At 48.4% G+C, this 13,069-nt stretch overlaps 2 protein-coding genes across 12 annotated transcripts in view; one reads left to right on the top strand and one right to left on the bottom strand.

The window, feature by feature from the left end:
* Window positions 1-7,466, top strand: part of CEP164 (centrosomal protein 164) — a 31,297-nt gene extending 23,831 nt beyond the window's left edge. For 6 of the 7 annotated variants that reach the window (XM_087970243.1, XM_087970244.1, XM_087970240.1 and 3 more), the window contains one exon: window positions 51-1,194. In XM_087970243.1, the coding sequence (XP_087826369.1) occupies window positions 51-150 (100 nt within the window). In that variant the 3' untranslated portion in view covers window positions 151-1,194. Of the gene's footprint in view, window positions 1-50; window positions 1,195-6,242 lie in introns of those variants that run through there. The other variant, XM_087970242.1, reaches the window with a different exon arrangement.
* Window positions 3,098-13,069, bottom strand: part of DSCAML1 (DS cell adhesion molecule like 1) — a 90,453-nt gene continuing 80,481 nt past the window's right edge. For 4 of the 5 annotated variants that reach the window (XM_087970233.1, XM_087970235.1, XM_087970234.1 and 1 more), the window contains 11 exons: window positions 12,857-13,020; window positions 12,556-12,654; window positions 11,193-11,381; window positions 9,767-10,054; window positions 9,510-9,665; window positions 8,697-8,727; window positions 8,473-8,591; window positions 7,980-8,132; window positions 5,876-6,070; window positions 4,633-4,944; window positions 3,098-3,978 (listed from right to left, as the gene is read on the bottom strand). In XM_087970233.1, coding sequence (XP_087826359.1) covers window positions 3,536-3,978; window positions 4,633-4,944; window positions 5,876-6,070; window positions 7,980-8,132; window positions 8,473-8,591; window positions 8,697-8,727; window positions 9,510-9,665; window positions 9,767-10,054; window positions 11,193-11,381; window positions 12,556-12,654; window positions 12,857-13,020 — 2,149 coding nt within the window. In that variant the 3' untranslated portion in view covers window positions 3,098-3,535. Of the gene's footprint in view, window positions 3,979-4,632; window positions 4,945-5,875; window positions 6,071-7,979; window positions 8,133-8,472; window positions 8,664-8,696; window positions 8,728-9,509; window positions 9,666-9,766; window positions 10,055-11,192; window positions 11,382-12,555; window positions 12,655-12,856; window positions 13,021-13,069 lie in introns of those variants that run through there. The other variant, XM_087970237.1, reaches the window with a different exon arrangement.

Raw genomic sequence — 13,069 nt, 5'->3', positions numbered from 1 at the left:
CTAGTTTTTGTCGCCATGTTCTTATGCTTTTCCTTCACTCAAGTTGCCAGCCCTTTCTTGGCGAGTGCTTCACATTCCTCCAGCAGTGGCTCCGGTTTGGTGCAGCTTGGGTTGGATGAGAACAATCAGATCAAGGTCTACCACTTCTAGATGGACAAAAATCCTGCTTGTCTGCAAAAAGCTTACCCACCTGTCTAACAACAATATATATTATATCTCTGTACCCAACAGCCTCCACATGTTTTCTTGGGTTGCAATCAGAGATTGATTCTTAGCCAGATTTCTCTTGGGAAATTAATTCCAGCCATTTTGTAGATTCTCCATCCCAGGGAATGTCACAAGTGTGAAAGAAAAAGAAGTTGTGTGCTGAATGGAGAAAGGTGGCTGGTAGGTTACCTGTCCATATTTAGGGAGCCAGAGAAACAAAGGGCCCACCTGAAACACATGAGTCTTCTCCTATCTCTTGCTCAGCTTCCTCTTTCTACTGTCACCTTCCACACCACAGAATCCCCAGTTCAGGTATGGCTGCTGAGGGTGCTGGCAGTGTGTTTCTGCTCCTGCAGCAACTGAGAATATGAACTACAAAATCAGTCTTTGCAGAGACTAAAGCAGGTCATGAGCAAGTCCAATTCTCCAGGTGCTTCTGAATTCTGGCAGTTCATTTCTACCCCTGGTTTCTGCCCTTTTCTTAAGGGCTTGTGTACCTGACCTCACTGGTGGCGTATTCATTGGGCATATTCTTCAATGCTCTCAGCAACACCAGAAGGCAAACCGAGATTTGGGGGAAATGAGAGCAGGCAATAGCCCAATGTACTCTTCCTTGCAAATGGTTAGTATATCCTTTGATTAAGCTGCCAGAAGAAAGCTAAATTTCTCTCCCACCTCCATTTTCAACTGGACCCTTCTCTCTGGGGTTGCTTTTTAAACAATGATCACCAGGCGTCTAAACAGGCAGCAAAATTCTCCCCACCCCCCCACCCCCAATGCCTGGTGCTACAAGTGGCCTCAGGCCTCTCCTTTGTGAGGCAGATCTCTCCCTCTGGGTGGTCCAGAGCAGTTTTTCTCGGACTGGAAGGACCTGTTTTGTTGCCCTTCCAATAAATGAAATGCATATTATAGCAGAGGATTGGAGGTGTGCATCCTTCAGCTATTAACTGTGTTTTTAAATTCTGATTAAATATACTCTTTTCTACATCTTTCATGACTTTGTTGATTTTTCCCCACTGCAGTCAAGAAGATTTTTTTCCAGGCAGATTTTAAAATGGCTCACCTTTGCATTGCTTCATCTAGTCCCCGACATTATTTTGTGAGCTGCTCTATTCCTTAATCAAGGCAGAGGCAATCGTGGAGATTGCTAGGAGAAAAGTGTCTCTCTTTGGATAGCCAGCAGATCAACTTCAGGCAGATTTTTCTGGTGGCCTTTTGTAATTGGAGTGTAAATGGTGGTGGGCTTTCCAGGGATTATATACTGAGCAGAAGTCCTGTGCCTTCTGCTCTATGCCTAATCCTTAATCCTTGCTTTTCCCTCTCCCCTGGTGGGCTTTCTATTGGTGGGCACCATTGTGTGACCTCCCTCAGGCCTCATGAATGAAGATTGGAGGTTCTGAAACGGGAGGTTTCTAGGCAGGCCATTCAGTGAGTGCCCCTGGCATCCATATATGGGAAGGTAAAAGCCATGGGGAGTGTGCCTTATGGTTATGGAGGATTAATACCAAAGGATCTTCTTGTTACCTTACCATAAACAATGAAATGAAGCATCTGTGTTATACAAGTATCATATCTGTCGGCCCATACTACAAACTTCCAAGTTTAATTAAAAACTTTTAGTTAGGACTTGGGCAACAAGTCGATTCTGAGATAATTTCACATGTCCAATTCCTAATCCATTATAAGGGCCAAAATCCCTGTAAATGGATTAATGGAATTCACATAGGAGGAACATGTCAGTTACGCCTTACAAGCCACCACTGCGGGAATGCAGTCTTGAGGTGCAGAGGGTTTAGCAAAACACCCTGGGGGGTCTTTGCCCTTCCCTTTTGGGAATCACTGCCCCACCCTCAGCTGATCAGTGTGAGCTTTCTTATAACTCTGCTTGCCAGATATGTTTGGAAAGAAGAACTGGGAGAACCACCACCTCCTCCTCCTCCTCTCCCCAAGTTTACTTGCCAGCATTTCCTACAACCAACCTTTTCTTTCGGCTGATGCTATTACAGGAATAGCATCCCCCACCCCCCCAAACCTTCTCACTCTGCTTACCTGGTCTTCTACCCTAGCATGGCAGAGGCGTTCCAAGACGTCCTGAACAAAACATCTTTTGCTGCTGCTATTCTTGGTTCCTAACCATAATCAGTTATGATATGAACAGAGAGCGAAGTGGTAGTAAGGGCTCATTGGTCATGGCTGCCCATCTGACACTGGCTCCTGCACTGCTGAGAGGAAGGCACCTTTGGGTGCTCGGACGATCCTTCCCTGTTGAGGCAGGGGGCTTTCTTGCTGAGCTGCTAGAAGATTTGCCAAGCAGTGATCCAACGGAGCCAGCTGCTATGTTTATCTTTACTCCTGGCACCTGCAGTAAACAGTTCACTTGCTCAAAGGCCATCCAGAAAGGAAAGCAATACTTTAGTCATGAACATGATACCCTCTGCTAGGGAAGGTGGAGTATTGCCTGGGCTGAAAGTCTCCTTGCCAACCAGGGTTGCTGATGCAAGGTCTCTCCCCAGCTGAACCTGCCCTACTAAAAATCATTTGAGGGCCTTTGTCAACTGGAAGCATGGTGGTTTGCTGTCTCTCCCGGTCTGACAATTCATATTTTATTTCCTGTGACGAGGAAAGGAAAATGGCACTTTAAAAGGTTATATTAGACATTGCAGCTTTTAAATAGCTTTGGTGCCTAAGAGATGTATATATAAAATAATGATCTGCTTTATGCCTGACATTTGCTAGAATAGCTTCATTCATGTTAAAAACAAGATGTGAATTGCAGGGTCTCTGCAATAGGACTCCAACATTTATTCCGACAAAGCCACCACTGCCACCTTTATCCCAGCTTCCTGTTTGTTCTTGGAGATCAGCCTACACCAAACAAAGGACTCTCGTGTTATAGAAACATAACTTTTATTGCACACTGCGCTGGCTTTTTTTTTAAATAGAAATAGAAAAAAGTATTAACACAGGCAGATGCAACTGGAAGCAAATCCCATGGTTTACCAAACAATAAAACAACATGCAGTGTCCCAAAGGGGTCTTTTTTTTTAAAAAAAAAAAGGCTGCATGATGAGAGGATGGGAAAGAGCATGTGCCCATCAGAATTCAGCACCCTCTTCCTCAACACCAAAAGGAGAGCAGGGCTTTTTCCATAAAAGAAATTCCTGCAAATGCTTGAAGTCCTCGTGACTTCCCCCCAGTTCTGGAGAAGAGAAAAATAGTTTCATTTATACAAAAACAAAAAAATCCATTCTGCACAAGAGCTCTACTTAATTCCAGTATAAATGACTTGGAGCAAGAGCCACCTCTTGGCTGTCCTTCCTACCCGCTGCTACACCAGCGTGTAGGATTTGGAGTAGGCACCAGTTCCTTGTTTCTGTGGCCTCCCTGCGCCAGATGTACTCATTTCTAATAGTGAGTCTTTGGATCCCCCAATCTTGCTATGCATAGGCAAGCGTGGCTCAGCAACAGGACCCGGGCTAGGTTCAGAGGCCGGGGCAGGAGCAGTGGTGGAAGCAGCAGGAGGGGCACCACTAGCCGAGCCTGGCATGGCGAGAGTTCTCTGAGGTAAGGTGGTGGCTGCAGTTGTGTGTGGCGCAGCCGAGGCTTTGCTGCTGGCTTCTAAAGTCAAGTGTCTGGCCTGTGAGTGGTAAGCCCGAGCCAGGTTTCGTATGGAGGCTTCCCGGGGTGGCACTACAGGACAAGGGTCTTGAAGGTCTGGCTTGCGGAAGAACGTTTCAGATTTCATATACAAAGGCAGGTTGCAATAGTCACCTGTAGAAGGCAGAAAGAAAGAGGGGGAACAGAGAAGCTGTAGGCAGGGCCAGGAGTAGCCCCAAGGTTACTCAAGGACAAAGGGGGTACAAGAGGACCAGTCCCCTGAAAACAAGTAACTCCTTCAGGGAAAAGGCAAAGCAGGTGAAAGAAGCCTGGGAATCCAACCCACTCCACGACTGGCAAGCGCCAGCACTCCCTCTCCCTCCAGATGCCAGCTCTCTGGAGCAAGCCTCATCATCCCAATTTATAAAGCTCTCAGACCGGCTCTGGCTACCTAACTTGAAGGTTGTGTAGCCCTTCCCAGCCCAGAGCACATCCCATTCCACTATCCAAGCTCATTCAGGAAGCTTGTCCTGAACTGCCTCGTGAAGAGTTGCAGTCAAGAGAGCCCTGGGGGCACAGTGGCTAAGATGCAGCATTGCAGGCAGACTCTGCCCACAGCCTGGAGTTTGATCCTGACTGGCTCAAGGTTGACTCAGCCTTCCATCCTTCTGAGGTCAGGAAAATGAGGACCCAGGATGCTGACATTGTAAACCACCCAGAGAGTGCTGTAAAATGCTATGGGGCAAACACAAGTATAATCGCTATTGTTATTTGGGGCTGAGCTCTTCATTTGGGGCACCAAAAGGCAGCAGCTGCATCACGGCTCACTTTTATTTGCTCGGTGAGGGATAGGCACAGCTACACCCTTGCCACGGTCGCTGTCCTGTGGTTTGGGAGGAGAGGCTGTGAAACGGCAGATGCCTGGCTCGGAGGGAGTGCTCATGGAAGTCATGCTGTCAGCATTCTCATTGGTGCCAGTGGTCATCTGGTCAGAGGAGCTGTCAGAAATGAAGCACTCTGTGATTTCAAACTTGGCATGCTGCAGCTGCTCCTCTAACTTGGCATGCTCATAAGCCCGAGCCAACTCTTCATAAGTGGATGAGGCACTCTCTGTGGACACCATGCTGTTTCGGCCTTTGTCTGTGGGAACAAGAGGGAGACAATGTAAACCCTGCCAGGACAACCAGCAAGGCAATTGATGGCACTCCAACTCTCCTTGACTAAGCTGAAACAGCTGGGAATGGAAGAAGCCAATTCCTGCACTTCCTGACTCCAAAGCCAAAGAGGAGATATGGTGGAAATGTTATCTCAGAGTCTTTGAATATCCGGGCAGGAACAGACAGTTTCAAGCTGAATCCTGACAAGACACGAGTGGATGTGACATTGGAAGCCAGTGGTATCCCATCTTTTCTCCTGGACAGTGTCTTCTCCCTAAGCCCGAAATGCTTCAGAAATAAGGGTGTTCTCCTGGATTTGCAATATCTGCTCAAGGGGCAGAAGGCTACTGTGGCTAGGAGAGTTTTTGTGCAACTCCATCTTGCATGCTAGTTACAACACTTCCTGGATTAAAAGTATCTGTTCACAGCTACTTATTTCTTCATCACCTCTTCTACCTATTCACTAAGCTCCAACAGAAAGGATACCCTTTCAACCCACAATAAGGCACCACGAAGGATGGGTGACTTTTTCTTTGCTGCCCCTCTCCTGCCCCCGCACCTGAATTCAGATCATCAACAAGCTGCTGGTGTTCAGAAGAGCTACTTAGATCTGGCTAGTTTGATGTATAATAGACACTGTGAGTAACATTCCTTGTTGTGATGATGCATGAAAGAGGGTGGTAGCTATTGGTAGAATTATCCCAGTTTATAATTTTTGTTGTTTTTAATTGAAGGTGCTATTTTGTAGAACCATTAAAGAATCTAGTTTCTCTATATGCCTGTAAATTATAATAAGCAAATAAAATATGAGGAAAGACGAGCGAGCCTCCATTTTTATCTCTTGAACATTCTGGGGTGGCAGGACACAACAAACCGCAGCTGGATTTGAAAGGCTGCACTTTGTGGCAACTCACCTGTGTCCTGGGACAAACTAGCACTGAAACTGTCACTTTCAGTCACCGTGATGCCATGCTGGGAGCCAACCGCTCTCCAGTCGGAGGCCAGAGTCCGTGCTGGTGTGGAGGCCTGGCACTTGGTGAGAGTCCACTGGCTGGAGTATCTGTTCCGGGCACTGTGTGTAGATTTCACACTTTTCCTTGAAACAGGATCTGCAAAAGAAGATGGCTGCCTTTTCTGGATTTGGAATGAGAAATGAGAGCTGTGTAGGTTGGATCCTACAAGGCTAGGTGGAAATCTGCCTCATGCTGTAGTTTCTCACTAGTAGCTTCATTTTTATGTTGGTGATGCCTTGTATCTAAAATGATTTTTTTGTACTTGTAGATCATTCTCTACCCCCTCCCACCCTTTGCATATAGTCACAGTGGGATGTATGCAACCTTCCGGGTATTGAATATGTCACATGCAGCGTATGAGATGGAGCATGCATGACACAGATGAAGACATGGACCAGGCCTAGACCTAGAAGGCCCATTCTCTGGCCAGGAGCAGCAAGCAGAACACAAAGCCCTTGGTGCACAAGGGCAGGAACCCTGACAAGACAAGGGACAGGCAAGTGCTGAGCAACTGGAGGAGATGAACCAGTCAGGGAGGAGAGAGGCAGCTATGGGCTGACTGGTGTGCCACCTGTGGGCTTGAGCAAGGCACACAGGAGATAAATGCAGAGCAACTGCTTTCTTTTCGCTGATGATGTAAAGCTATTCAACACCACTGACAATACTGCTACCCTTCAAAAAGACCTTGACTTTGTGTCAGAATGGTCAAACAAATGGCAACTTCAAATTTCAACAAATAAATGCTCTGTCTTACATATTGGCAAAAAAAACCAAACAGAAAATAAAATACAATCTGAATAGTCAAGACCTTGTTGATGATCCAAACTCTGTCAAGGACCTTGGAGTACTCATCTCTAATGATCTAAGTGCTAGAGCCCACTGTAACTACATAGCCAAAAAGGCATTAAGAGTTGTTAACTTACTCCTACGTAGCTTTTTCTCCGGTAATACCACTCTACTAACTACAGCATACAAAACATTTGCTAGACCAATACTTGAATACACCTCATCAGTCTGGAACCTGCATTACGTATCTGATATTAATACAGTTGAGAAAGTCCAGAAATATTTCACAAGAAGTGTTCTCCACTCCTCCACTCATAGCAGAATACCTTATGCCACCAGACTTGAAATTTTAGACCTAGACAACCTAGAACTACGCCACCTTCGGTTCAACCTAAGTATAGTACATAAAATTATATATTGCAATGTCCTACCTGTCAATGAATACTTCAGTTTCAACCATAACAACACAAGAGCACACAATAGATACAAACTCAAGGTAAACCGCACCAAACTTGATTGCAGGAAACACGACTTCAACAAAAGGGTGATCAATGTCTGGAATCCTCTACCTGACTCTTTGGTTTCTTCCCCAAACCCCAAAAACTTTAACCTTAGACTGTCTACTATTGACCTCAACTCTTTCCTAAGAGGCCTGTAGGGGGCATGCATAAGCGCACCAATGTGCCTACCATCCCTGTCCTATTGTTTCTTTTTTTTTTTCTTATTCTTATCCATTTCATGTATTCATAGCCACGTTTATACCTGTTATCTAATAATCGCTTGACAAAATAAAATAAATAAAATAAATAAAATAAGCGTATAGAATCATCAGAGAGCAGAGAAGGGCCAGACAGACCAGTTTTCATTCAGTCCCTCTAAATTTGGGGGAGGCAAGACCTGAAATCACTAAAAGTGGGCTACTGTCTGGCCATATGCCAAACCCCAATACATTTATTTTGCAGATAAAGGGCATAAATGGTCAAGTTCCCACAACCTCACTGCTCCAGCACTGTCAGGATAGACTAACTTCAAGACATGATTCAAAGCCTCTTTGATCAGAGCTGGTTGCTGTCAGAAACCCAACCTGAGCTAGAGACAGAGAATTTGGCTACATAGGGCCAAGAGTCCCCCAGAGATCTCTCCCCTCCTTCCGTGCCTTCAGAGGAATTTGCTTTAAAGCTTCTCTGCTTGGGTGAAGGCCTCTGTCTGCAATGCTTACTTGTGCCAGGGCGGATGTCTGACATATCAATCAAAGGCCCCGTGTTCTGGATCAGTGCTGGATGGTGTAGCGATACCCCTGTGCAGAAGGTCTGCGGATTGACAGTCTGGTTGAATTCTGGGTCAGAGGCTGGGACGGTTGCTTTGTCATCTCCTATGGGAAATAAATTGGGATAATGACCTCCCATCCCAGGACTGCTAGGAAGCGATAGCCCCTCCCCGCAACCCCTCCTGCAAGAGCCTCATTGGGGGTGGAGAGGAAGGCTGGCACCTGCAATTGGCCACACCCAACATGCTTGCCAGGAGTCCCAAAACACCATTCAACCCAGTTGACGCTGGGAAGGGGAGTACCCAGAGTCCACCTAGGACTGCAGTCACACCTGCACAGATGAGCCACCCCATTCCCAGACCCAGTGAGAGGGCAAAATGCAAAGGAGGCAGCTCTGAGGACAAGGCCAGGCCCCTGAACTGGGAGGTGAAGCGAAGCCGCTCACCAATCTGCTTGATCCCCTCCTTGTCCTCAATGAGCAGCTGAACTCGGGGGATGTCGATGTGCAGCCGAGGCCCTTGGGGAGGACCCTTCACTGGTGTGTCAAAGCTACGATTATTCTTACTGTGAAGGAGGAGAAGAAGGAGGAGAGCATTTGGGACTCGATGCCGTCTATATCCACCCTGCATCAAAATGCTAAGCCAACAAGATTGGAATGTGGTTACCCACCTGATGAGCATTTCAGCCAAACTCTTGGCATCTGCAAGAGAAAGAGCAGAGAGGCCTGAATGGAGGCAGCAGAAGCAGCTCTCTGCCCCGACGGCTCCTGTGCAGCTCGGTTCAGTCCGAGAGATCACCGTGGGTGCTCTGGCCTGGAGGGGAGGAGGTGTCCTCTCTATGGGGAGCTAAGGCTAAAGGACTGCAGAAATAGTCTCCTCGGGGCCCCAAGTTAACAGAGAAACAAAGAGGAGTTCATGCCTGTGCAGGCAGTCTCAACTTACCAGCATTCCTTCAGGGATGACAGCACTGGGAAAGTGACTTATGACCAGTACTTGCACTTACGTCCATCTCAGCATCCCTATTGTCACCTGGCTGCAATTTGGGTGCTTGGTGACTGACAGTTGCAGCCTCCCGTCCCGCCATTGGTGTCCTTCCCAGCCAGCTTCTGACAAGCAAAGTCAGTGGGAAGCTGGCAGGGAAGGTTGCAAATCACGACCATGCGATGCTCACTTAACGACTGCAGCAAAAGAGGCTGTAAAATCAGGTGTTGTTCTGTGAAGCCTCACTTAATGGCTGCAGCGCTTAACCATGAACTTTCCAGTCCAGTCCCAACTGTAGGTCAAGGACTGTCCCTACCACCAGCTCTAACGAGGCTCGCATCCTGTAGCATCTGCCTTTCTCCCCCCAACCCGCCTACCTAGGCAGCTGCAGGGACCGAATCCTCTAGAGGGGAAAGCCAGGGGGACGCCTGCTTGGGCTCATCCGACCCTGGGGTTTCTCTGCTGGCTGTTGAAAAGGGATTCCCAAGAACCAAGCATTCACCTCGCAAACGCTTCAGGCGCTTTTCCTTCCGCTTCTTTCGAACAACAAAGAGCAACGCGACGCCAAGTGTGGCCAAGATGACAGGGCAAGCGATGGTGAAAAGCTTCTTGACATCATCTCCTTCCCCTTGCGCAGACTTAATAGGCGGAATGGTGCCTGTGCAGAAGAAGTGCAAAGCACAAGCTGTGCACCCCCTGGAAAAGCCCAATCCACAGGCCACGGGGGCTTCTAACCTGCCCCAGCCAATCCACACTCACTGCCATCGTAGTCCAGGGTGGCGAACTGCAGGGTCTCGTTGCCGCAGCCGGCACTGTTGCACGCCTTCATGCGCAGCTCATACCAAGTAGCTTCGTGCAGGTCAGTCAGAAAGACTTCGCTGGAGTAATTAGCCCGCAGACTCTGCCAAGCCCAGGTGCTTTTGGGTCGGAACTCCAGGACAATTGCCACAATGGGGCAGCCCCCATTATTCCAGCCTTGCAGGCTCAGTCTGGCATGGGTGGAGTTGATGTGGGTGAACAGATGTTGGTCCTTATTGAAAGATGGTTCTGGAAGGAGGAGGAGGAAGGTGAGCTTTGATAGAATAGAACAGAACAATAGAATAGAACAGAACAGAATATAGAACAGAACAAAACAGAACAGAATATAGAATAGAATAGAATGAGAACAGAACAGAACAGAAGCCGTTTGCCAGGTTCTGGAAAGTGGCCCTAAGGGTTTCTTTCATGACCTGTGTTCCCTTAAGGTGTACTGTCTAACCCGCTAATCAATAGAACGTAAAGCACACATTGTCTTCTTCATCACCACCACCACCATTGATTTAGGAACTATAAAAGCCAGAGCTCCCCATGAGCTGTCTGACATAGCAGCAGCACAGCCTGGGCAAGCGCTCCCTTCGGCCAAGCTCCTCAGACAGCTGCCCTTTCCCAGCTGTGCTGAAGAGATGGAACACTAAAGGATCGACTCCCTCCCCACTCTAAAAAAGGGGGTTAATTAATTTCTCTCCTCCTGCCAAAAGAGATTGAATTAATATTAGTTGAGTTGCAGGCTGCACAACATCCATGTTGGTTGCCAGCTATATAAGTATTAATTTTAAATCATTAGTAATTGAAGTTCAAAATCATTCAAAATATCTCCTGAAAAGAAGGAAGGGGGCGGGCAGAGGGGGCTCTGTCAAGGGAAAAGGGTTCATGGTCCTTCCATAAGGATCCTGTATTCATTAGGAGACCTTCTCAACACAAGAAGATTTACAAGAAGACTTTGTTTCTAAATGGTCCAGGTAAGAACAGCACCAAGCTTGCAATCGACTTGATGGGTGTAATATTTCAATTAGGCTTCAGGTGATGCACTTGTCTCTGGCATTCCTGAAATGGGCAAATCTTTGAAGCCATTGATGCTGGCTGCAAACTATTATAATAAACTTGTCTGCCTTGTTTAAAACGAGTCCCTTAGGAGGCCAGGGTGAAATACTGCCACAGGAGGCCATTCCTCCTTCAGATGAGCTCCAGGCCAGGAAAATAGCGGGATGGACGGCATTTTTATGCTCCATTTTTTAAAAGGTGTGCAGGAACCAGTTTCCCTCTCTGAAGTCTTTCTTTCCCAATTAACTCCAACTTTAAGAAAGCCTCTGTCTTCCTCTGGACAAATCCCAACCTCCAGTCTGCTGCCTCCCCAGGCCCCAGTCACCTCTACCATGGGTCTTGGCCTCAATGATCTCGCTGATGCGACCAGCTCCAACGCTGTTCTTGGCTGCCAGCTTCACCTTGTACCAGGTCCCGCATTTCAGGCTGCCCAGCTTAAAGGAGCGCTCTGCGGAAGCAATTAACACGTCCTTCCACTCCTCACTATTATCCACCGAGTACTGGAGCACAAAGCCTGCAGGGGTGCAGCAAAGGCAGCAAGTCGGAGAAGGGAGTCCATGCAGCAGGAGCCTCTGCCATCCCCTCCCCCCAGTTCGTGCCAACAGCTCAAGCTTAAGCCCCTCCCCCTCCCCCCACCCCCAGGAGAGCTGTGTGTCTCCTCCAAAAGAAGAAATGGCAAATCTTCCATTGGATGCCCAGGCTTCGAGACAGCCACCTTCCCTTGGCAAAAGGCAAATTCAGAGCTCAATAAGCAAAGCTAATCAAACTGGAAGGTGCCATCTGCCTCAGGGCCCATCTATGCGTGTCATCAGGGAGGGGTGTGGGTCCTGCAGTTGTGTGCTTGTGCCAGAGAGGGAGGCAGGGATCTATTTGGGCAGCTGGGGACCTGCTCCCACCTATTCCCCCCACATGCGCCGTGAAGTAGAAAACAGCCTCTTGGGCTCCTGCAGTTGTGCTCCTCCATGCCGCCCATCCTTTTTCCAGCCCTCTTCTTGCTCCTCTGCTTGCTCCTCTTGGAAGACCTCCACCCCCGCTGCCCCCAACCAAGCAATAAAGCGGTCCAGGCAGGGGATTCTACCCCCATCAGATGCACTGCAGCACTTCTGGCTGTATCTGGCGCTTTCAATTAAAAGGAAACATATCGAGCAAATGCTGCTGGCTAGGGAGACTGCCTTGTAATTATTTCCATGTGTTTAATTAATTGCAAGGCGAAAACTCCCTTCCCTCCTCCTTCTGGGGCTGCCGTTGTTTCCCTGAGGGCATTGAAGTGGGTGAAGAAGGCACTGGCACACAGCTTTACGCCAGGAGTCAGGCCGAGACCGGGGAAATGCATCTCGGAGCCCTCACTGATTCCAGGGTGATCTTGCACCAGCTGCTACCTTTCAACTCTAGCAGACTAAAGCCCTGTTGTGAAATAAAAATGGAGGATTGGATTCTCCTCCTCCTCCCCCCGCCAAACAAGCTGGTTGGGGAGGCACAAGAAACCTGAGCCCAGGTAAGAAGGAATGGCCTGACCTTCCCTGACTTTCCTAAAATAAGCTGCAGCCGGAACTGTTCTCCCTCTCCCTCTCCCATCCACGAGGCCCAAATTCAGAGAAGGAAGGGGAGACAGAGTTGGGGAGACATCCAAGAGCAGCCAAGCTTCCTCCGTCTATCTGGCAAGTGCAGCAACCCCCACTTCAACTTGCCTCGGATGGAGCTGCCACCATTGTCACCAGGAATCCAGGCCAAGGTGATAGATGAAGCCGAAGTTTTGGACACCATCAGCCGGGGCTGGTCTGGAGGGACTGAAAGGGAAGGCCATTTGGGTCAGTTTCCTTCTCCCCTAGCTCCTCCACGTTCGGCTGTAGGACCTCGCAGAGCTGGGCACTCTGGGCAGGGAAGTCAGGAATTCTTTGGGGCTATGAGCTGTCCAGCTTCCCTGTCCTAAAGACAAAGCTCCCTCCAGGAGTGGGGGGGGGAGGAGAGGAGCTCCTTCCGATAGCTCACCTTGTACCAGCAAGTTGACAATGATGGTATCAAATCCCCAGCTATTTGTGGCAGTGCAAGTGTAATAGCCCGAGTCTTCTGCTTTCACAGAGCGCAGAATCAGGGTGCCGTTGGACTGGATCTGGCGATGACCGTCCAAAATGACCGGAATAGCCGAATCATCACTGCAAAAGAAGACCTGAACATGAGAAAGGCAGGGCCTGGCCAGAGACC

The sequence above is a fragment of the Notechis scutatus genome, chromosome 7 (genome assembly GCF_049901735.1).
Source record: "Notechis scutatus isolate UNSWTSFEM ecotype Mainland chromosome 7, rNotScu1.2, whole genome shotgun sequence".
Taxonomy (NCBI): domain Eukaryota; kingdom Metazoa; phylum Chordata; class Lepidosauria; order Squamata; family Elapidae; genus Notechis; species Notechis scutatus.
This window is presented reverse-complemented; position numbering and strand designations above follow the sequence as displayed.